The 23,683-nt window shown below is 36.2% G+C and overlaps 1 protein-coding gene across 7 annotated transcripts in view; it reads right to left on the reverse strand.

Annotated features, from left to right (window-relative positions):
• Positions 1-2,037: 2,037 nt before the first annotated feature.
• TRPC4 (transient receptor potential cation channel subfamily C member 4) overlaps positions 2,038-23,683 on the reverse strand; it is a 228,386-nt gene continuing 206,740 nt past the window's right edge. For 3 of the 7 annotated variants that reach the window (XM_009426907.5, XM_054665218.2, XM_063792086.1), the window contains 5 exons: positions 20,471-20,666; positions 16,632-16,841; positions 4,634-4,675; positions 4,416-4,505; positions 2,038-3,006 (listed from right to left, as the gene is read on the reverse strand). In XM_009426907.5, coding sequence (XP_009425182.1) covers positions 2,284-3,006; positions 4,416-4,505; positions 4,634-4,675; positions 16,632-16,841; positions 20,471-20,666 — 1,261 coding nt within the window. In that variant the 3' untranslated portion in view covers positions 2,038-2,283. The remainder of the gene's footprint in view (positions 3,007-4,415; positions 4,506-4,633; positions 4,676-16,631; positions 16,842-20,470; positions 20,667-23,683) is intronic. The other 4 variants (XM_509635.6, XM_054665220.2, XM_009426911.4 and 1 more) reach the window with 3 other exon arrangements.

Raw genomic sequence — 23,683 nt, forward strand, 5'->3', positions numbered from 1 at the left:
AGAGAGAATTTGAAATTAAATTCTGGTAAAGTATGTAAAATGGTTATGTATAGTGTCCTTACTTTGGGAAAAAACAAAACAAAACAACAACGCACAGGAGAGGCAAAACGAAATTAATAGAAAATATCCCAAATATTAACAATAGGCCTACAATTTCTCTACTACTGTAGGTATGATTTAGAAAAAAATGAGTATTTCAGTAGCCCCAGGATTTGCTCTGAGTCCTAATATCCTTGAGATAAAGGTGTTCTTGAAACAGTAAATACATTCATTTAGGCTTGTGTTTCTCCAAATCTATCTGGCCCATTCCTAAATTCCCAAAAACCAGATTTAGGAGTGAACAGGGGCTTAGTGCTCCTGGCTTTTCTGAAAATTAAAATCTAGTATTTCAAATTGAGTTCTGAGATCACATACTAAATATGTTTTTAAAATCTACTAACTTTAATGTAATTTAGTCTAAAGAATCCAATACAGCACATTTTATATTTTGCACATTTCTCTTGCTTTAGAAGAAGGGACTCTTATGAAGCATACCAAACTCATTCTCTCTCAAGGTATAGGACCTCAGAAGTGGCAATGGTAACCCCTGTATATGCATGTTTTATAACTTGCTCTTTTTATGTTCTGAAAGGCAGTACAATGCAGTGGTGAAGGGAATGGCTCTGATGGACACATCGCAGCTCCATCACGAGCTGTATTACCTTAGCCAGTTAGTGCTGGTCTCAGTTTCATCATCTGTGAAATGGGGATAAAAACAGGAGCTACTTCAGAGGGCTGTTAAGAGCAGTACATAAATGTTAACAGGTGTATAGGAATAGAACAGAGGCTGGCATTGTTATTGCTGTTATTCCTTATTTTTGATGTTTGGTAATGAGAAACTGAGTGCCATAACATTATTCAGTTTGGGGCCAATGATAAACACATGCAATTTCTGTGGTTTGCAGAGTAATTTTTGAAATAAAATGAACTTAGCATTTTTCTATTGATTTGAAATAAATGCTAATTTTATGTGGTGAAGAAACTTCCCGTAGTGGCTTAAATAGACACAAGCAATGTAAAATTTAAGCTTTAAGTTTCTAGTATCAATTTTATGTAAGTTGCGAACACTTTCCTTGTAATAGTACAGTGAATTGTTATAAGCTAAATTACCTTGCAAACAATAGAAAGAAAAACAAGAACTAAGAATGTTTTTCCTATAGGCAAAACTATATATCTATATCTGCTGGTAAAATTAATGATGATTTTTGAGTGATTTAATTTTAAAGAAATATATAAAGATTACTGGTGAAAAGAGGAGACTGCTAGTTTTTTTTGTATTTCTTTTGAATTGATTACAATATTGCGTTGATTGAAAATACTGGAATTCAACTTTACTTAGATTTAGATTGTTAGAATAAATTCATTTTCATTTGGATATTATTAGTATGTAATCATCTTGCTTGTTTAAGATACTTACAATATTATGGTTTATTATTTTTTTATAACTGAGAAATATTGCCATATTTTTGAAATTCTGTTATTCATAAAGACTCATATTTATACTGATAAGCAGTTGAATCTGAAATAGGTAATTAAAAAAACTGGAGGGGCGAGTTTTTTTCCTGACAAAATGTCGTTAAAAATCATCAGTCATCAAAATGTATTAAGACAAACACTTCTTTTACTTACTGAAAGGAAACCCTGGAACAACCTGAAACACTACAAAGTTTTTCTGAATTTGAGGGAGTTTAGATATGACTCCATGAGAAGACTTGTTTGCTTTGTGTACAATAATTATTTACATGTCGTTAAGAAATAATTTGGTAATATTTGTGTTTTAAAGCCAAACTGTAGGACTAGGTGAAAAGTCCTTGGTGAGTAACCCTCTCTAAAGACCCTAAAAAATTATGAAAAGCTATAATATTTCAGCCACATTGGTTTTTGCATATAAAAATATCTATTTTAGGAGTCAACTACCACATGAAATAAATTGCATTTGTTTTAATTGAAAAAGATAGCTAAAATGTTTCTGTGGGTTATTGCAACAGTACAAGAATACAAGGTGCATTTATTTATTAACAAAAACAATTGTAAGACAAATTGTGAAAGCAAAAGCAGGCTACAAAACAAAAAGGTTTTTGATTGCCTTTGCCTTATTTAAACATATTACAGGTTAATATGCCACAGCTGATAAAAGCTATAAAGTGTAAGTTAGCATTTGCTAATACAATTTAAACATTTTCCCCCACCCAGAGCACTACGGAAAATACGTATGTGTATGGTAAACGCTTCCTCCTTCAAGTATCACAATCTGGTGGTCACGTAATCTTCGTGGGTGACTGTGTCTGGGAGGTTTAGATCATAGTCTATACTAGAGTCCTCTTCTTTTGCATGTTTCTCCTTTGGTATTATAGGAACCGTGTCCTCCACCACCACCTTCTCTGACTTGAATGGACACACTCTCTTTCCTACCTGTAACCCCAGTGTGTCCGTATTCCTTTCTCTATGGTCTACTAACACACATTGTTCACTGAGACCGGGAATGCTCAGGTCACCCCGTGAAGCTAATCCTCGAGATTCCAGTTGAATATTTCTCTCAAGTGGTCCTGCAGCCTGTTGACGAGCAACTTCTTCTGAAACAGAGAAGATTTGGTTTGCATTTTGCTCAGCAGCATTTTGTTTTGATCGTCTATGAAATAACCCAAAGTTTTTGATATCGGTCACAAAATTCACTTTTCTCTGCTTCTCCCTGGGCGGCTCCTGAACCACCAGGGCAGAGCCATTGCTTATGTTATGTCTTTCAGAGGCAATTGCTGCTGATCTCGGATGAATCAGGGTGGTTAAATCAAAAAGGCTGAAATTCTTTTTCTTGTCCTTGCTATTACCTTCGCTATCACTCTTTTCATCTGAGTCTGCCGAATTTGAAGACTCCTTCGAGGCATTCGCAGATTGTATTGTGGAAAGTTTGCTTCCTCTTAGTAATCCCAGGACTTCAAAGCGGAAACTAGAAATGTCTTGCTTTAGTTCCTACGTAGAATTTAAAATGAAAAATTCAGTTATGACTTAAACATTTGGAAACATCATTTTCTCGTCTCATATATGGGTCAGAAATGTTTTCACTCCTTTTTAAAAACAAGGATTCTACTCTACTGTGGTTCTATTTAGAATTCCCAGTTCTCTCACGGATACTTGATGTCATTTTGATGTCGACTAATTTCCTTATTGGAATTGGGAAGGACACTTCCTAAGGCTGTTGCAAGAAGAAACGTGAGTTATCTTTGCCACCAACGTGCAGCTGAGTATATTGGGTTTCCCTGGGACTACAGTTTCTCTCCAAATTATTCATCTGCTGCCAAGTTACCTCACTGTCTCTGGGGTGTGTTTTATAAGATTTTTAATATTGGCACATTTTTCTGTCCAAAGGGATGTCTGAAAATTAAGTGGAGACTAATTTAAGAGTTGGTAGTTACTTGCAGTTGTTTACTGTCTTAAAGAGGACCTTCCCCCTACATCTGGGTCAGCCTCTACATCCTGGGAATTTCTTCGGATCTAACAGCATTTCTTAGACTCATCCTTTTCCCTTGTCTTTTGGGACAACTGAATTCTCACTCTTATCCTGATGGCAACCTTCTTGGTGGCTTCCTGCCCCAACCTATCTCCTAAAGCAACATGAATCATTTAATATTACAATTTGAACTTTATGGCTGTGAAGAAAATCTGGGCTTCTAGCTAGTTTTCAACCTGCACTTTAAGTTTTGTAATTTCTCTATCTTCTTACCTAATTCACTACTTCATTCTCATGTTCAAACCTGCTATTTTCTATGTTAAATACCTCCTATAGATTTTTTAAAATTTGTTTGTTTGTTTTGGCCTGTAAGATCTTATTGACCTTAATCATTCTTCCAAAATCTCTAAACACTCACTCAATAATTTTAAACTAAATTATTTTAAACATGTGATTCAAGCATATAATATTTCACACATTTTACTTATTTCCTCTTACACAATTTAAAAACTATCAAGGAGAAAGTTTATAAGTGTATTAGTTACAATTAAACTCAAACCTTATATTCACTGCTATCAAAGTTTTTCAGAACACACAAAGTTTTTGTTGTGAGTGTGTTAGTAAATGTTTCAGATTTAAAAATCAGGCTGAAATTTCAGAAACAGAAGCTCACTCTGGGATCAGGTAAGTCAGAATGCCATTAAGCACTAGGCTTTTCTCTGTATGTTTGAAAACAATTTATTTTGAGAAGAAATTTCACCCTTGCTTTCCTTTTCTTTTTACAGTTCTGTAGGGTTTCAGCTGAAAAATCAGAAGGCACACAGGCTTGCAGGAACACACAGCTGCATTTCCAGCTCTGATTTTAAACGTGCTTTATCTGGATCCATATTCTGCACAATCTGCCTCTTGTGATGAAGATGAAAATGGTTACCTTAAAGTTCTCTTCGGTCAGGCCTTCTTCAGTTTTAGCATCTCTAATCATTGCAGCAACGTATCGCTTCACCAGGTTCCTCATAACTTCCTGAGGCATTTTAGAACAAGAGTATTGATACTCAATGAGTAAATAAATTTCCTCCTGAGTCAGTTCTGAAGGGGGGACTGCATTTTATTTTAATGAAAATTTCAAGACATAGTACAAGGACAACTTACTTGGTATTGGTGATGTCTTCTCAAATTATCAGCAGCTCGCCTCTGAAAAGGAAAAGGACATTCCTTTCTGGTTATACTGTTATATTACTATTCTAAAAAATAATTTATTTTTTTAATCGATAATGTTTTTATTCTCATTTCTTCAAAGTGGGAGTTTTACTAGTCAATGGACAATGGCTAAAGAGTGCTGCACATGAATCAAAAGAATGAGTGAACAAGAGTGTATAATCTATATGACATTTGAAACACAGAATAAGTTAACAATGACAGAACTGTTGTTCTCATACAGGACACAGGATGATGGAAAATTAGTTAATTAGAGTTAATATGCACTCAACATCGATGGAATGATGCTAAGAGAAAGAGATAGGACATATCAAATAAAAATTTAAAAGTTTTCATAAATATTAACATGGCAAGATTAAGAAGTCAGTTATGTTATGTACCAGGTAATCAGAAGCCTCATTAGTCACTGAACTCTCCAATCATATATATATATATATATATATATATAATTTCAATCATATGTACAGTAAGAGGAGATTCCTGTTTAAATAGATGGCAGGATTTAACGGAATAAATAAATAAAGGATTCTGTTGAAACACAGCATTTATTAACTCATTTAAAAAATTAAATGTGAGTCCCAGCTCATATTTTGAAGGCATCAGAATGGTTTGAGAGCAGAGGTGGGGTAAGCACAGGGCAGTGATTTGGGATTGTAGAATAGAGAGATGGGTTGTTTAATGATTGAAAAAAAGCCCATTATGAGTTGAGTGAAATAATAAATGACATTAAAGTTATATATTTGCAGATTCTCAAGTATTCTAAAGATATTAGAAAAAAACCCTACATAATCCCAATTTTATGTATGTTGAATAAACATCAGCACTGATTCTTCAGGAAGAATATTGGCCAAAATAATATAAAATAAAAATATCTCTATAATAAAAGAATTAATTTGGTAAATTGTGAGAAAGCAAAAGGGATGATATACCTTGGTTTTAAAATGAGGCTTTTGCTCTTGTTCCTTAATAAATAATCATAGGCTGATAAAACAGAATATTGAAAAGAGCTGTGCCTACATCACTGTGAAATGATAATTTAAATATTAAACAGTTTAAAAGAAACTCTTTTCTTCTCTTCAGAGAAAGAGAAGAAAATGCTATTTTCACTGGCCATAAGGATGCATCTGTCTTTCATGATTAGTAGTGACTTGTAGGAACAGATGAGACAATGTTTAGGTTCCTAAAGGTCACTAATTATTTTGACTATCATTCACTTTTGCATGAGAAATACATTTTGAGAAAAACATTTAAAATAGGATTAAGTTATTAATTTAAAAACTCAGAAATTTGAAACAACACAAATGTAGAGAGCAGCTTGAAAAAGTATGGCATGGGAATTTTATGGCTGGGCCACCAGATGGAGGTGTCTGACTAATATTGAGACATAGCTCAGCTGAAACCTAAGACAAACAGCACTTCTAAAAGGAAACACACAGTCTTCTAGATCTCCTTAAATTTACTTAAACTAAAATACTAAAGTGAGTCATACATCAATTTATTTAACATTCTCACCATAAATATTATAACAGAGATCTGGTTTTCATTATTTAAGTAGCTAGAAACTCTTAATTTAATATAGAAAGAATTTAGTCTACTTAATTTTTATTGTTTTGGGATTCTATAACATTTCACTACTGTGTTTTAGAATCCTATCCTTCTAAAATCCAATAAGGAAATTTTCAACAGAGAGCAATTAGAAGTCAGGATTTAACTTTAAATTTCTTTAACATCAAACTACAATTGAGGATGACAGAATCAGAAAATTAGGAGTAATAAGTGAAAATTATCATGATACATTTTAGTATTAAAATGAGTACAAACTGTCTTTCCTTCAGTAGAATCTTACTCATCCAACGTCAAAAAATTTTAATACAAATATAAAAAGGTCAAAGACTACATTTTAAATGATAATTCTAGGTTAATTTTCTTGGGAAAAAACTTAAAAAATCAAAATGGATTGTCAAAAAGAGAGAGGAACACTAAAAATGTTCACTATGGTACCTTTCAGGCGTTATTCAGTTTATATAGTCCAGGTTTAAGACTAAGTTAATGCGATTCATTGTTTTTGCTAACCAATTATATTCCACAATTATGTGGTAATACCACAAAACTATTTTTTAGTTTTATGAAATTTTATTAGGCAATGAACTTCAACATTCTAGCTAGAAAAATAGGAATAGATGAGGTTAACTGTCTTCTGAACCTAAAACTCAAAATGAATGCAGTGCGCTCACCAAATAATTAATGCTAAATTATGCGGCTGATAGAGCTCTCATCTGTTTAATCTCTGTTTCCCTGATTAGCATGACAGAATAGGCTGTTTAGTGATCATTACCATTATGCCCTTCCAGTTCCTACTTTCTAGGAGAAAGTGTGGTGTGATATTAAGAATATGGTCCCAGGGGTTACACCTGGGTTTGAAGCTGACTGCGCCTAGTCAGGGAGTTTAACTCTGACACCCTCCCTCTTCCCTGATTTTTTATTTGCAGGGTGAAGATAAACTCCATGGGTAATTCTGAAGATTAAATGAGCTAAGAGATTTATGGCATCTGTTGCTAACTAATGTTAGTTCTTGTCCTCTTTGCATTTTTTTCCTTTTTGATTAATAATGTGATTTAATAGCCTTTTAAAAATCTGATTCTCAAAGCTTGTGCATAGTAGGACACATATTACGATTACCTCTGAGAAAGTAAAATAATATACTTACATTTAACTGTGTCCCTTTGCATGATTTTGATGGTAATTCATGCTTGTGGAGCATTTCCTTCAGCTAAATCGTTAGATGCCTTCAGCTTTGGCAGTAGAGAGGTTTAGAGGTAGGAAAACGTGCATGTAAGTGATAGAGTAAGAGAATAGTTCTGGTAAATTTGGATAGATGTGACCCAGACTCTGTAGGCAGTCATCTTTGGAGGAGCCCAGAAGTTTTATGAACTTTTCGGCATGACATTGAATTTTTGCTATGACCCTAATGAGACAGCCATATGTGAGCATTGATATAGAAACTCCGAGGAAAATTCAGAGGTCATAGCAAAAGAGAAAGCTGGCTAGGGGTTCCTGCCCAGCAGAGCTGTGGAATGTACCTCCTACAACATGTCGCTACTGAGGAGCCACTCTGATTTGGCATCTCATTTGGTCGAGTTACAGAGCAGAGTCTCCAGGCCTGGGGATGGGAGTTCCATCTTTGCCTTTGTCTCTGGCTGAGCTCAGGGATATGTCTCTTCAGGGACTCAGGATGATTTTCATGGGTTGAGGCAAGGAGAAGCCTACTTCTAGGGAATGCAAGATATTGGGGAAGCTGGTTGTCTACCTCAGATCTCAGTTTTTTCAGTGTAGGAACCTTGAGTTGGGAGAAATTGTTTACACTCTTGGTGCCAGGCAGATTGAAGAGAAGGGCATCCTGTATATGGAAATACGATTCTTTCTTTTTTTTTTTTTTTTTGAGATAGAATCTCACTCTGTCACCAGTCTGGAGTGCAATGATCTCGGCACACTGCAACCTCTGTCTCCCAGATTCAAGCCATTCCCCTGCCTCAGCCTCCTGAGTAGCTAGGATTACAGGTGCATGGCACCACACCTGGCTAACTTTTGTATTTTTAATAGAGACGGGGGTTTCACCATGTTGGTCAGGCTGGTCTCGAACTCCTGACCTTGAGATCCGCCTGCCTCGATCTCCCAAAGTGCTGAGATTACAGGCGTGAGCCACAGTGCCTGGCCAGAAATACGATTCTTTTACCATGTGCTAGGAGTTTTTCATTTCTCTGTGACCCCTAGATGGGCTTTGCCTCCTATCTGAGTCCTGGGATATTTCTGGTGATAATCCTGGCACTGTATATTTGGGTTTGGTTTTCCATGGCAGGGAGTAAAGCCAGCTTGTCTCAAGGCTCCATTTTGGAATTAGAACTCTCTTAACTTGTAGGGCTAATTTAAGGTATATTTATTAAATGACTACATGTGTATGGCAGTGGAGTGCAAGAAACCAGAGATGAATAAAGCACACTTTTGCCCTTAAATGGCTTATAGTCCAAAAGGTGGATTGCCAAGATCATGAAAGACTACACATGAAGGCAAATACAAAAGAAAACACGGGAAGTGCTGTAAGTGTGTTATTTGAGTACAGGGGAGAAGGAGGTAATACTGTGTGAAGGAAAGAAGCCGTAACAGCCCTCTTATAGAGAATGCGGTATTAGATGGGTCATGAAGGAATCACAGGATTAGGACAAGGGGAGGTGCACAGGTGTTCTAGATGATTGGAGTAGGATGAGCAAATATGCTAGGGTTAGAAAGTGAGAGGCACATTATGGAGACTTCTGGCAGGATAGTTGCAAAGTCTTTGCTACTGGGAATATACAGATTAGATTGTAGTGGGAAGTTAGCGTGGACTCTTAATGTAGAATTTCAGATGGCACATGAATCCAGTGGTTACTAGGCACCTGGGGATTTTGACTAGTTGAGTGACATGTGATGAAAGTGTAATTTCATTGATAGTCATCTAGCAGCAGCACCAAGTGGGAATGAGACTTCCTAGCTTCTGGTGGTGGCTGTTAATTCTTGGAGTTCTTTGGCTTGCAGGTGCCCATCTGCAATCTCACATGGTGTTTTTCTTGGGTCTCGGTCTTCACATGGCCATGTTCTTACAAGGACCCTATTCTAGTATAATCTCGCCTTAACTAAGTATGTCTGCAATGATCCTATTTCCAAATAAGGTCACAATCTATGTATAGGGGATTAGGACTTCAACATATCTTTTTTGAAGGGGCATACAATTCAACTCATAATATATGTACTCTTTGCAATAAACATCACAATAATTTTTGGCAATTAGTGACACCATTGAATATTACACAATAGAACTACCATCAATTATATTGAGGACATTCATATCCTTTTTTGTTGGGTAAAGATCAGCTGAACTTCAAAGGGATTTGTTACCTTAAGAGAAGATTTTTTTTCTTATAATTATCACTGGAAATGACCGAGAACAGGAGAAATGAACAATTTGTGATTAAAAGTAATATAATGAAAGCCATTTCATTTAAAAATACCTAAGTGGGCATTTAGCTTTAATACCTAAGAAAATGGGTATTTAATTTTCTTTCAAGCCATTTGCATGTTAAACGTTGACAGAGTAATCTGCATTAACTGTGTTCTCTAATTTTACTAAAAATAATAACTTAGGTAGAATTATAGCATGGTAGACCTGTGTTAGGAGTAAAGGATTTCTCAGTGAATGAGCTCAAGTGTACAATATCACATAGAAATTTCTGGAACTTGTGGCCGGGCGCGGTGGTTCACGCCTGTAATTCCAGCACTTTGGGAGGCCGAAGAGGGTGGATCACGAGGTCAGGAGCTCAAGACCATCCTGGCTAACACGGTGAAACCCCGTCTCTACTAAAAATACACAAAAAAATTTGCCAGGCGTGGTGGCAAGCGCCTGTAGTCCCAGCTACTCAGGAGGCTAAGGTGGGAGAATGGTGTGAACCCGGGAGGTGGAGCCTGCGGTGAGTGCAGATCGCGCCACTGCACTCCAGCCTGGGCAACAGAGCGAGACTCCATCTCAAAAAAAAAAGAAAAAAAAAAAAAGAAAGAAATTTCTGGAACTTGCATTTTGCAGCTTTTTTTTGTTAAACTAGATTGGTTGTGAGTTGTGTTTAAGACAGAAAAAATGGATTTTATGACAAATCAAGGACTTTTCTTCCTTAACTGAGTGTCTAGGAAAAATATTTTAGAAGAAGTTCTCCTTAAGTTGGCACTTTTCTTCACAAACTACATCAGAAGTCACTAGACTGTGTGTGGAATATTCCTTGGCAAAGTAGCTTTCAAGGAGAAGATGAGGGCATACCTGTTGCCACATTAGCATAATTCACAGTTTGCAGGTTCCTCCTAATTTGTTAGGGCAAGACAATGGCAGTGTTTGGATCAGAGAACTCATGTTAAAGAGAAAGACCATCTAGTGAGAAACTGCTGCTGCTGCAAGGAAACTCTGGAATTTCAATAGAAGTTTCAGGTTTCTTTAGAGCAGGGAAGATTTTGCAGCTAGAAAAGAGAGGTCTCTGGAGAGTGAGCTGTGACATTTTGTCACTCTTATCTCCGGTTCTCTCCAGGTCCACTATGTGGAATGTCACACTCACTTCATGTAGCTAGTCCCTGCTGTCAATTTTCAATGCCATTTTCTCTCATTTCCACTCTGGTTTTGGTCTAGCAGTGAATTTTAAGCCCATGAATTATGCCTTTTAGTCTTTGCTTTGCTCCTTGAATTCCTTAAGCCATGCAGCTTGCTGTGTTCTTCTCCTTTCACGAAAACTAAAAAGGCAAGAGGGCATTCCGGGATGTGATCCCTTTACAAAAAAATTGCAGTTTGGCTTCTTTGCAGATGGATCTACATATTGTTCTCTATAAACAGTCTTTCTGCACCCTTATAGCATACATCTGCTTACTGCTTTTCATGAACACATTTTCTAAGCATATCAAAATAATTCACGTGAAATGCCTGAATGTTGTATTGTCAAACCAAATATTCAGGAACTCACTCTTGAAATACCAAGAATATCAAGCAATTAATTTCTATATATCCCCGCTGGGGAAATAAAGTTTCATCAAAAGGCCCTGCCAACAAATCTTGCAGCAGTAATTTAGGAATCCGGAGACACTCACGGATGAAAACTGTCATATCTGTAAGATTTGTCATTAGGCCTACTAAGTGTCCTAAAGATTAGGGAGCAATACATTTTGACAAATTGCCACTATAAATGAAGTCTGAGAGGCATGTACTATAAGCATTTTTTCTTTAGTGATGATAGCTGTTGCTAATCTATTCACAGTTTCTAATTTCATTTGTAGTGACTTAACTGGGCATATTTCTGGGGCAGCTAGTCAGGCTTGAATATTCCACCTGTATCTCAGGGCTGTGTGATGCTCAGAGTGATCTTCCAGAGACCATCCTGCCTCCTGTTCTTCTCACCATGTGCTTGAGAGAAAACCAAAAAGTGGAAAACATAAAACTAAGGAAGTTAAAAACATTTTTTATGATTTTATCAAAAGAACTAGTATTTTTTTTTGGTTCGGTATGGTAACATATAAATGTAAACATTTCGTTTAGAAACCTAGTCTGTGACATTAAATATGTCTCACATTAATTAAATGCTTTGGGGAAGTATTGTATTATAATAGCATCTTCGTACTTGAATTAAATGGATCGGGACTTTTTGAGCAACAGCATGAAGCCTGGCTTCGTTTTAGCTTAAAAAGCTCAGATCTACTAGGTACTCACACGAATTAAAGATTAAAAAACTTCAAAAAAATTGTGGTAGATACCAATGCTGTCTTGAATAGAAATGTCTAGTTAAAGTTGTAAACTGGAAATGCTTGTTAAAATGGAGACTCCTGACAATTCTTGTATGCTAAAATATTTGAGAACAAATGCTGTAATGATAAGAAGGGTATTTGCTGATAAAATGAGGTTAAACAAAACATTTGACAGGAAGCAATGTCAAAAACACAAGTTAAGAGTGTGTTTCTTATTTGGATAGGCTGCCTTTTTCGTGAGATTTTTATAATAGCCCAGAGAGGAAGTATCTCTCAATAATGGGTTTGCTTTCTATCACAAATGTTGTGCTCAATAATACAGCAGTTCTGCTTCATTTATGCTTTCTCCCATAAAGCAGTCAAGTGAAAGATTAATTTACCTGGAACTCCCAATCAACCATTAAATGAAGTCCAGAGTTACAAAGAAATACGAATTAATGAGTTTTCAGAGCTAGTTGTATCAGTATTACTGGGAAGCCATAAATAGCACGATAAGATCATCAATAATGGGCTCCTAGAGAGTGGCCAATGTAGCAACCCTGAAGAGTACTGGTTTCCCAGGCATTTCCTGGGAACGTGAATGGAATGAGCAGCAGAGTGACATTTACTCAAAGGCTGGGTGACGAGTGTCAGTAAGTGAACTACAAATGGGAAGGTTACAGAAAAATACTTCAAAGAATGAAGTCACTTCCAGTGTAGCTTGAATTTTCTGCTTCAAAAATGCAGCATAAAGATAAGCAAGTTGAGGATAAGGGCAGAAGGTAAACCAGCCTGGTAAACAAGGGATTCGGGACACAGGAGTCTAAGAGGCAGCTGAAAACAATGATAGGATCTGCAAAGGCTGCTGAGAACAATCAAAAGACACAACAGTGAAGGTATTGCTGCATGTTCACCAGACTTCTCAGGGAAATAAGAGAGGGTGATGGAAAGCAGTTTGAACTGGGAAACAATGGAAGACCCAGCAATTTTCCCCTGCTCTGTCTCTAAGAAAGCATGAGACAATGGGCAAAGTAAACAGGTTATCTTTTAAAAGAAATGGTTGAGCTAAATGATATCTAAGATCCCTTTGGGGTATAATGGTATATTCTAAGCCATGTGCTAGTTTCACAAAGTGACTGTCACTGTTCCTTAAATGTCACCTTTTAATTAATAGTTGTTTGTGTATCTCATTGTCTTTGTATGTCCACATAATAAACTATCAGGAGGATTAACCAAGTTGAAATAAATTCACAGAAAAATTAATTACTTTTGATATTACTTTCTCAGTTAACCCCTCTTTTAATAATACAACCATCTTAATTTATATCTCATTTATCTTATACATTTATTTATTTATTTATTGAGACGGAGTCTCACTCTGTCACCAGGCTGGAGTGCAGTGGTGCGATCTCGGCTCACTGCAACCTCTGCCTCCCGGGTTCAAGCGATTCTTCTTCCTCAGCCTCCTGAGTAGCTGGGACTACAGGCACGTGCCACCACGTGCAGCTAATTTTTGTATTTTTGGTAGAGACAGGGTTTCACCGTGTTGGCCAGGATGGTCTCTATCTCTTGACCTTGTGATCCACCCACCTAGGCCTCCCAAAGTGCTGGGATTACAGGTGTGAGCCGCCACGCCCAGCGTTTCTTATACTTTTATAAGCAAGAACTTCCTTATAAATTATACCTATCATTTATTTTCATATAAACAAAAAATGTATAAAGCTCAACTAAGAGTAGGCATCTGAAAACAATATGTCCTTTTCATTTTGGAAATGCAGTATGGAGAAAGAGTAAATTTAGACAGCATTGATATTGATTGGGCTGGTGCTTGCCCAGGGCTCTAGATTGGTGGAAAAGACAGACAAAACTCAGAATATTTTTTAGTTTGGCATAAATTCCCAAAGCATCCAAATAGCCATTGTTGAATGTTAGTAAAATATTAATGGTTAAAAAAAAAAAAAGGAATGGTTTGAGATTCTGATTAGTTTCAAATTACCTTGCTGTGCATCAGCTTGGAGCAAAAAATTCAAATATAAACACATAAAAGAAATGTGTGGGTTCCTTTTGAGACCAGTAATATATAGCAAATAAAACTGTTTAACTCTGAGAATGAATCACTACTTTAATAGAAAAGCCAATTGACTGAGAGCTCCTCTTTGCTTCTAAAAAATGATGGCAACATAATCCTACCCATGAGTCAACAGTGAGAGGATAGGAGGGAGGGTTGGAAGTCAAGTTTTTGGTCTGGTTCTCCATTCTTTTTGTTGGCAGTACAGATGGATCTCTTAAAACATCAGAGCAGGACCCTGTGTTTTGTTACAAGTTTCCTGTTATCTTAAAAACCAAGATTCTCTCTGCCATTGCCTAAAATTAAAATATGAAATACATATTTCTTTGGTGAGTAGGTATTTTTTTTTTTGGCCCAGAAGCTCTTTTTAAATCAAAATACTCTTATGAAAGGTAGTATATTATGACAGCATTAATCATCACTATCTTATCAGAGATCAATTAAAAAATGCTTATAAATTTAAGAATGAGATGGTATAAAGGATAAGTATATTTGATCTGGAAAGGAGTAAGCTGAAGTCTGGCTTCCTTGAAATCTTGTCCTGTTTACCTCAAGGGAAGCATTAATTATTTCTTTCATTTTTCCCATAACCTCTTTCATGTGACTGTATTATAATGTTAAATATACTACATAACATATCTGTTTTTATTTCTGTATCTCTCATTAAAATTGGTGCCCTCAAAGATGGAACCCATGCCTTCGTACCTCTTCCCACTCCTCAAATTCCAGTTCAGTTACGGCAAGGGGGACACATGCAGTAATTGCTTATTAAATCTAAGCTATTGGCCGGGCGCGGTGGCTCACGCCTGTAATCCCAGCACTTTGGGAGGCTGAGGTGGGCGGATTACGAGGTCAGGAGATCAAGACCATCCTGGCTAACATGATGAAACCCCGTCTCTACTAAAAATACAAAAAATTAGCCGAGAGTGGTGGCAGGCACCTGTAGTCCCAGCTACTCGGGAGGCTGAGGCAGGAGAATGGCGTGAACCCGGAAGGCGGAGCTTGCAGAGTCGAGATCGTGCCACTGCACTTCAGCCTGGGCAACTGAGCAAGACTCTGTCTCAAACAACAACAACAACAACAACAACAACAACAACAACAAAGAACTAAGCTATTACATTTATTCTAAAACTTTTAACACAAAAGTCAAATATCTGGAGTAAAATAATTTCACTCCCTTCTAAGGTCAGTGATAAAGTTCATAAATTAGTATGAGGATGGCAGGATAAGGCTTTGTTGTAATCTGACTTTGGTTTCTAAGGTCAGATACATTCTCAAACTGTAGTCCCCCAAATCTGTGGGTAATAGTTTATGGGAAAGAATAGAACTGCATCTCCTAATCACCTCTTTGTAACATTCACTTGCCAGTCAATTTCTCTTTGGAATTAGAGTTGTTACTGAGATGAGAGGAATATCAATGCCACTGCCAGTAGGAGAAAGCTCCATTTGGTGCTGATGACAATGCCTTGTGGGCAATGAAGTTAAAGAGTGGTAAGGATCTCTTAGGGCATCGCAGTCACAAACCATGTAAAATAAAATTGAAAACAAATTAATATTTTTTTATTTTTAATTAATCTCTAATACTACTTGGTAATCCTAATATGATAACATTTAAAAATACTTCCAAAGCAATTTTACTGAGAAGATCCCAGTGACTAACGAATATCAGTGTTAATTTCCAAAACATTACTATGAGAACTTTCAAAATTAGAACACAAAGTGAGGAAGGCGTGAAGAATGATTTGTCTTATGTCAATGGTATGGCTGGACCAAAAGCTTCACGTGGTGTATCTTCTGCTGGAATTGCTTGAAACCCTGATTTCCAAAATGATGAAAGGGAAATACCATCTTCCAGTTTACCAGGAGCATGGCTCTGAGCAGTCCCCGCCCCCTCACCTTTCTCTCTCTCTCTTCTGTCTCTCTCTCTCTCTCTCTATATATATATATACACACACACACACACACACATATATATATATTTAGATGCCTAAATTCTTGGCATCTAATATGATAGGGAGTAGATGCAACATGTTGAGTAATTACACATATTCTGGAATCACACTTAACAGTTGGCACAGCATATTTAAGTTATAATATTCAGTCAATCATTTAATTGAGAATTCTTATCAAGCATAAAATGCTTTGTGCAGGGACCTATGTTAGGCATGAAGAATTTGAGGTCACCAAAGCACATGCCCTGCCCTCATGGAGCATACAATCCAGAGGGGGAAACAGACAATGAGGAAGAAATGCCACAAATAACGTGCTGTCACATTCTGAAAAGACCTAGAAGTCAAGGTATTAAGACAGAGTATGCTAGTTCCCCAACCTTGACTAGCAGAACTCAAGGAGGGCTGTGTGAAGAGCGGGACTTCTATTAAAATAGTAGTGACTGCCCTCGATGCAGGAAATTCACTTGTGAAGAAATCCTAGTTAATCAGACACTGCCTTAGTCATGGGAGATGTGTTATAAATGTTCATGACATGCAATCAGTAAGAACAAAAAGGCTAAAGACCTGAACATGTACAATAAAGAATACAAATATATTCAAATACACAATTAAAAAAAAGAGTAATACTAACATGCTGTGTTCTTACCCCTATTGTTCCAAAACTTTCTGGCTTTCTTCTCATCTTTTTCTTGCACAAGTGTGTCCAGATCCATTTGATCAGGTACCAGAGAGACTTGGGGCTCGGGATGACATTGAAGGGAGTAGGCAGAGTACCTCCTTCTTCAAAATAACTCATCCAAAGCTTTGTTCGTGCAAATTTCCATTCTATATCTGCATGGTCCTGAACAGGAGAACATGACAACTGATGATAGGTTCCTTAATTAACAAGGTACCATAAATCTCACAGAGATCCTGTAACCTGACTTCAAGCGGCTCTTGGAACATTAATTAAATTGCTTCTAAAACCACCACTGACTCCCAGAGACAGTCATCTAAACATTTCAGAGGGTGGCTTAACCTAGGGTAGTCACAGCTCTCGTGTCACTTCTCATCCTTCCTTCTTCAGTGAAACAGACATCTAAAATAATTCCATGTTAAAAAGACTGCAGTAATTAGTTATGACTTGAAGATTAGCCTGCATCTTCTGCACTGTAGGCTCACGTTACTGCAGTTTCATTTGATTCAGGCCAGAAATAGACTTTCTGTCTTAACCAAAGCCTTGTACTCCTGCTTAGATTAATGCTACCTCCACAGATGCTCATGGCTTAGCCTTCAATGTTGCCAGGAAAAGTCTTATTGGATATGTTTTCATGTGAATATTATTGCCCACCTTCGGCCAATAGAGATAAACTCAGAAAGAAGTTCCATTAACAAATGTAGAATTGGGCCTCTCTGACACACCATTGAATCTTGACCTAACTTTGTACAGATTTCACCAAAGAGGAGTATGGCCAGTGGTTGCCCACAATCCTGAGGCTATCCCCTTCATCATGTATTACTCACTCCACTTTATTAACCTCCTGAGGAAACTTTGGTACATTTGTGGCAATTAGATTTGGGACAGCCAGTCTCTTCTTAATTTAGTCATAAATCTGATTTAAGCAGAAAATCTGAGAAGTAGGAGGTGGTAGAGACTGGGCATACATTCATTTTAAGAATTCAGAATAGTTCATTGTAACCAGTTAATATCATAAACACGAACTCATATTTTAGAGTAGGAGAATAATCTTCAACTAGGCTTCATTTTGATATTCCTAAATTGCTGTGTGCAGATGAATAAGTTATGCATACTTTTTTATTCTGCGCAACATGGGTTTAATCCAGATATTGGACAGACTGTGCTTTGAACAAGAATCGCCATACCTAGAGAATGCATGGCCTTATTGCTGCTAAGCAAATGTTTGGTAATATGGATTGATCCACATAAATGGGAACACAGAAGCCGCAGTTTCCCTCCCTTTTTCCCTCCTCTTCCTTTCCTTTCTTATTTCTCCCTCCTTTCCTTTCTCTTTCTTTCTAGACAAGTTTATAGGTTCTGGCTGATTATGCTGCATTGGTGAAGAGAATTGTACATATTGTTTCCTGCAGGCATGGAGAATGGGACTCAGCAGATTTGGCTCAAGGAAATAAAAAGGCAATCACTTAGATAAAGCATTGGCCTGTGAATAGCTCCTTCTGATTCTCTGACTCTCGGTGAGTCAGAAATTATGTTATCTTATTGCAATCACTAAGCAAGTGCTTTCTTTGTTCATGATTTAGGATTTTAAGAGGGTCTATAACATAGTCTATGGTGCTTAGAAAATCTGGAGATAAAAAGTTCTAAGCTGTTGATGACTAGATCCACCTTCCACTACTCACCTTCTAACTCCTAGTCAACATTTGAAACTTGGCTTAAGAATCCTCTCTCCTTAGAAGCCTGTTCTGCCTCCCATCAGTCCTGAGCTGCCTCCTATCTCCAACCCAAGTCAAGGTCCCCTCTTCCATACTTTCATGACATCCTCAAATTTCTTTTCTCAATATTGAAATTATTTATTGCTTTTTTATCTCTACTATATCATTTTTTTTTGTTGAAAACGGGGACTTTTTAATTCTTTGTATCCCGAAAATTAAGCATGTTTATGGCATATAGTAGGTGCACAATAAATATTCAATCAATTAACAAATGAGTGAATGGAAAGCAGTCTTTAGTTGGGGCCTACATAAGTGCTTCTGCCTTTCAACAGTTAAATTTTCCTCTTTTTCATGGTTTACCGATGGCTCTGAGTTACAGTTAACAAGAAAAAGAAAGAGGAAGAAAGAAAGAAAGAAAGAAAAAAGAAGAAAGAAAGAAAAAGAAAGGAAGGAAGGAAGAAAGAAAGAAAGCTAAAGAGAAAATTCTGCTATTCTGGGACAGGTGTAAGCAAATGCTTGACATGTTTGTGCCCCCAAGGAGACTTCATGCATGGAGTCCTGGGAATCACACCTGTCTCAGGTTCTCAGTGCCTCTTTGGTTCTCCATAGTCTTAGGGTTTGGGCTAAGTCTAAATAGAGAGTTGAAGATGATTCTTATCTCTGTAATGAAGTTACCTAGAAAAGCACACCTCACAAAGAAGCAATAAGAAAATGTCATAATATTCTTAAATAGTGTTTTCTCCTTGATGAAATTGGGACATTTAATGTTTTAAAAGATCCAAATTGCTGGCAGCTTCCTTGTATCTAGCTTGATAATTAAAGGCCTTCTAATTTGTTGTTGTTGCTGACGTTCTGGAAAACAGAACCCACATTTTGGAAATATGTTGATTAGGAGAATATAGAACTTCTGACACAAAAATTTAGAGTCTATTTATAAAAATTTCAGATTGTAAGATGCTTAAATGAAATTCAAAGTATCCACAAATTCGGGTATTAACCTCCAAATCCTAGGACCTACCTATTTCCAGAGGAATTTTTTATGCATTTGGAATACTTTAGTCTGTGAATCAATAAATAAAAACCATCTATTCTCATGTTCTATGCAGTTTTTCATCAGTGATGAGTGTCTTATGAGAAAAATTGCCTCCCTAAAGATGGCTGAAGTAAAATTCAGAGTTTTGCTTGATAAAAAAACAGTAATAACACTTCAGAGATTTAACCATAGATTCAAAGGTGTAATGGAATGTAATTATTTATGAAGAAAATGGGAAAACTATAATTACGTTTATAAAATGCTACTTGTCTAAGGTATAAATATGAAAGACTTAACTATATTCCATTCCACTAAGAGTTCTGTTTTGCTGCTAGTGGTCCTAGACGTATATCACTAGTATATAAGTTCAAGCAGATAAGTTCAACTTTGTCTTTCTTGTGCATTGCTGTATTTCTGGTGCCCAGAACAGTACTGGGAAACACAGTATGTACCCAGTAATTATGTATTGAATGAATAAATAAATAACTTGTTCTACGTTGTTTAGATTCCAGAGTTTCAAAAAAACATGTATTGTATCGTGTATTATCCTACAGAAGTTAATATTACTTCTCTTAATACATTGCTTTCCCTGAGCTTTAAGAAATTGAAAATCCTGTGGCTTCTCCCCTTCCCAGACTCCTCTCTGGGTTATCTTTTGTATCTTCCCCTGTAGGGATGACTTCACTTATATGAGAGTGGTGGGTTAAATGGACCGACAGGAGGCAAGACCTATTGTACACGGCACAGAGATGAGCTGCTTGTTTATCAGTCAGACCTCAGCTACTACTTCCCATAGCCAATGGCTGCCTGGCAAAATGGATTTGGTTTATCTTTGTAATCATGTGTAACATGACAAAATCAGATTAATTTATAGCTACATATAGTGTGCTACTGCTCAGAAATTTCAAATTAACCATTTATAATTCTTATCTGTCTAATCAGTAGCTAATTATAGATTTTATTTACGATGATAAGAATATGGAGTATAGCTAAGAACAACACATTCTAGAGGAAACATTGAATTAAAATAAAGCTGGTCAACTTACAGCAATCAGTTGGTAAGAATTATTCATCATAGCTATTAACATGTTGAGTAGAACAACCAGAGAGATGACATTGTATGTCCCAAACATGGTGGCACCAACAAACTCAGTAAATTCATGCTGTGCTTTGACATTGGTCACATATAAATTGATGAGCCCAAATATTGACCAAAACAGGGACTGCAGTGTCTCAAATAACCTGTAATAAAGATAAAATGATACTAATAGCTATATTAATGGAATCATTATACATAGGATAAAACAATAAAGCTTGGCATGATTATATATATATATAATTAACTTAAACATTAATATCAACAGTAAAATAACCTTTTAGGACAATTATAAAATTAAACCATAAAAAGAGTGAAATAAAACTATTTTCCTCAAACTAGTAGAAATGGTGTACTTAAATTTCCCAAGAGCTTTGAAAGCTAAATTTAGTTTCCTAGGGCAGAGAGAGGCAAATGTGGCATGGGTACTGAGTTAAGAATGGTTTTCACTTTCTAAAATGGTTGGGAAAAAAATCAAAAGAGTGATATTTTATGACATGAAAATTATGTAAAATTCACATCTCTATATCCATAAATAAAATTTTATTGAAACACATCCATTCTCATTCATTTATGCATTTTCTATAGCTTCTTTTGTGCTACAATGGCAGAAGAAAGTAGTTATAGCAGAGAACATATGGCTCAGAAAACCTAAAATATTTACTATCTGCTCCTTTTCATAGAACATTTGTCAATCTCTGTCCTAGGGCACTAAGTCATCACTAATAAATGATAGATCCCAAATTTTAGGCTTTAAAAAGTCTGCTCTTTTACTGATTTTGCTTTGGTTGTAGGAGAATTGAGAACATTATAATTACTACAGATTTCTATGTTTACAACTAAAATTGGACATAATGCATCTTGTAAGATGGTAAAGAGTCTCAGAATGCTTACGTAATAAAATTTGATGGGTTTTTGGTTTTTTTGATATTTCAAGGAACATTTTATTTATTCTAGCCAATGAATGAACTCTGGCTATTTTATTGAAAGTAATGTCCCTTTAACTTACTCCAAAAAATGAAATAAGCTGAGGAGTATCTGAACTCAAATGGAGAATTGTTTGTTTCAAAGGGACCATAATAATACATTAATATAGCGTAATAAAACGATGATAGAGCTTTCATACTTCTTGATAAATCGTTAAAATGAGACTATATTTAAATTACAAAAATAAAACGAAAATCTCTCATACCGGGCATGATGACTAAGGAGGTAGGATTTCTGTCTATGGGGAGATTAGCATTAGATTGGAATGGTGTTGCAGAACCAAGTCAATTATGGCTTCTGGCAACTCCCAGCCCCAGTGGCATTGTCCCCTGTATGCCCTTTTATGGAAAGGTAGTCCTTGTGTAAGACTCTGGAGCTTCTCACCCAATACCTCCATGGATTAAGTCAATCATGGTCAAGTGACCCAAGGAGAGAAAATTCATATAAGGCTAGTGGCCTGTGGCATGCACTAAGGCAAAAATGATCAGAATTCACCTCTAGAGAAGTTTGCCTTAAAAATATCAAGTTAATTGCCCAAAGGGGTTGAGATGACAGGGGTTATGATGTGGAGTCAGAGTCACTGGAATGACGGGATGCCAAAGGTTTGAGACAGCACAAACTAAGAAGCAGAGAATTGAGGATGAATAAGCCAGGCAATAAGTAAACTCGGAATAAGGATGAAGTAGCTGACTCATTTTAATGCTGACACACAGAGTAACAATCCCGTGGCCCAGCACTCTGTCAACTCCCGCTCTTCCCAAAGCTGAGGCTTGCTCTAGGTTCTGCCCTTGCAAAGATAAACCCTTACTCAGAAGACTGAAGGGCTATAATTCTTTGCATGTTTTTTTTATAACAAAATGCCTGTTACTTGAAATAAGCCATGAATTCTAGTGCATATAACCAGGAGATTCCAACTAAATATGCCTAATTGGCATTCAGGATGGAAATTGCTTTTTTAAAAAGGTAAAAAATTTCATATTTTTAATTGAGCAACTAATTTTAAGATAGAAAATTTAACTATTTATTTTCTAGACCTGTAAAATGATGGAACAACAGATTATTGTGAAGCAGAAAGGGCACTGATCTGATCAACTTTAGCCAGACTGTGATTCTTAAATGGAATGCTGCGCATTCTACGAGGAGGTGATCACATATTCTTAGAGGAAAACCCAGATGCCAGATTCCAACAATAATAGAGAGAATTCAATCTGACTCATTGGCCCTAGACAAAGGCCACTAAAGCTACTCTTTGAAAATTTCTCAGGAAAAAGTAAATTTGGCCCATGGCCATGAATTCTTTATTTTTAGTAACTTTAAAGACAACTTCTAAAATTAATCATAGTGTCCTTTGGATTTAATGTGAAATAATTGTATTCTTTCTTTCCAAATAGTTTATGTTCTCACTGTGAGATACACATAAAAATCGGCTGGTTTTCCTGACATGAGTAGCAATTTAAGGAAAGTTGTAAGTTAAATATTATAAGTTATACAATATATAGTGTAAAATGTTACCACATAAACCCCATTACAGGTTCTTTTTCAAATAAAAACAATGATGCAGAATAAACAGCTTATTATTTTGAATAGTACACATTTGCTCCTGTCTAAATAGTAACTACTAATTTTAGGAAACATTAATAAATACTTTTGCAAAATATTTATTGATGTTTAAAAAAATTTAAAGGGGAAAATTCTAAATAAAGTAACATTTCATGATTACTTATAGATTATTTCTTTCTTTTATTTTCCCTCTTTCAGTGGAATAAGTCAGTGGTGAGATTTAAAGACTAGTTCCACTTAACTAAAATATATTTATTTCTCAGAGGAATTAAGACCCTGGCCTTAAAGTGTTTCTCAATGAATTGTTCAGATAATAGGTGGATTTTTAAAAAATCAGTCTAAGTTAACATTTCAAAGCCATTGCTTTCAGAAATGTTTTTGTCATTAGTAATTCCCAAATCTATTGAGACCAACATTGCCCATACATTGAAGGATCATTACTTAAAGCATCACATCTCAGAATGCCTTTACGTGACTAATATTTTTCTTGTTCTGTGGTAAGATATGAACTGAAAACTCTCCAAGATAATGCTACAATTTAATTAAGTGACATTTAGTACAAAACTTGGGTTGAAGACTAAATCCTAACAGTCTGTATGGGTGGACTTAGGTCCTG

The sequence above is a fragment of the Pan troglodytes genome, chromosome 14 (genome assembly GCF_028858775.2).
Source record: "Pan troglodytes isolate AG18354 chromosome 14, NHGRI_mPanTro3-v2.0_pri, whole genome shotgun sequence".
Classification (NCBI taxonomy): Eukaryota; Metazoa; Chordata; class Mammalia; order Primates; family Hominidae; genus Pan; species Pan troglodytes.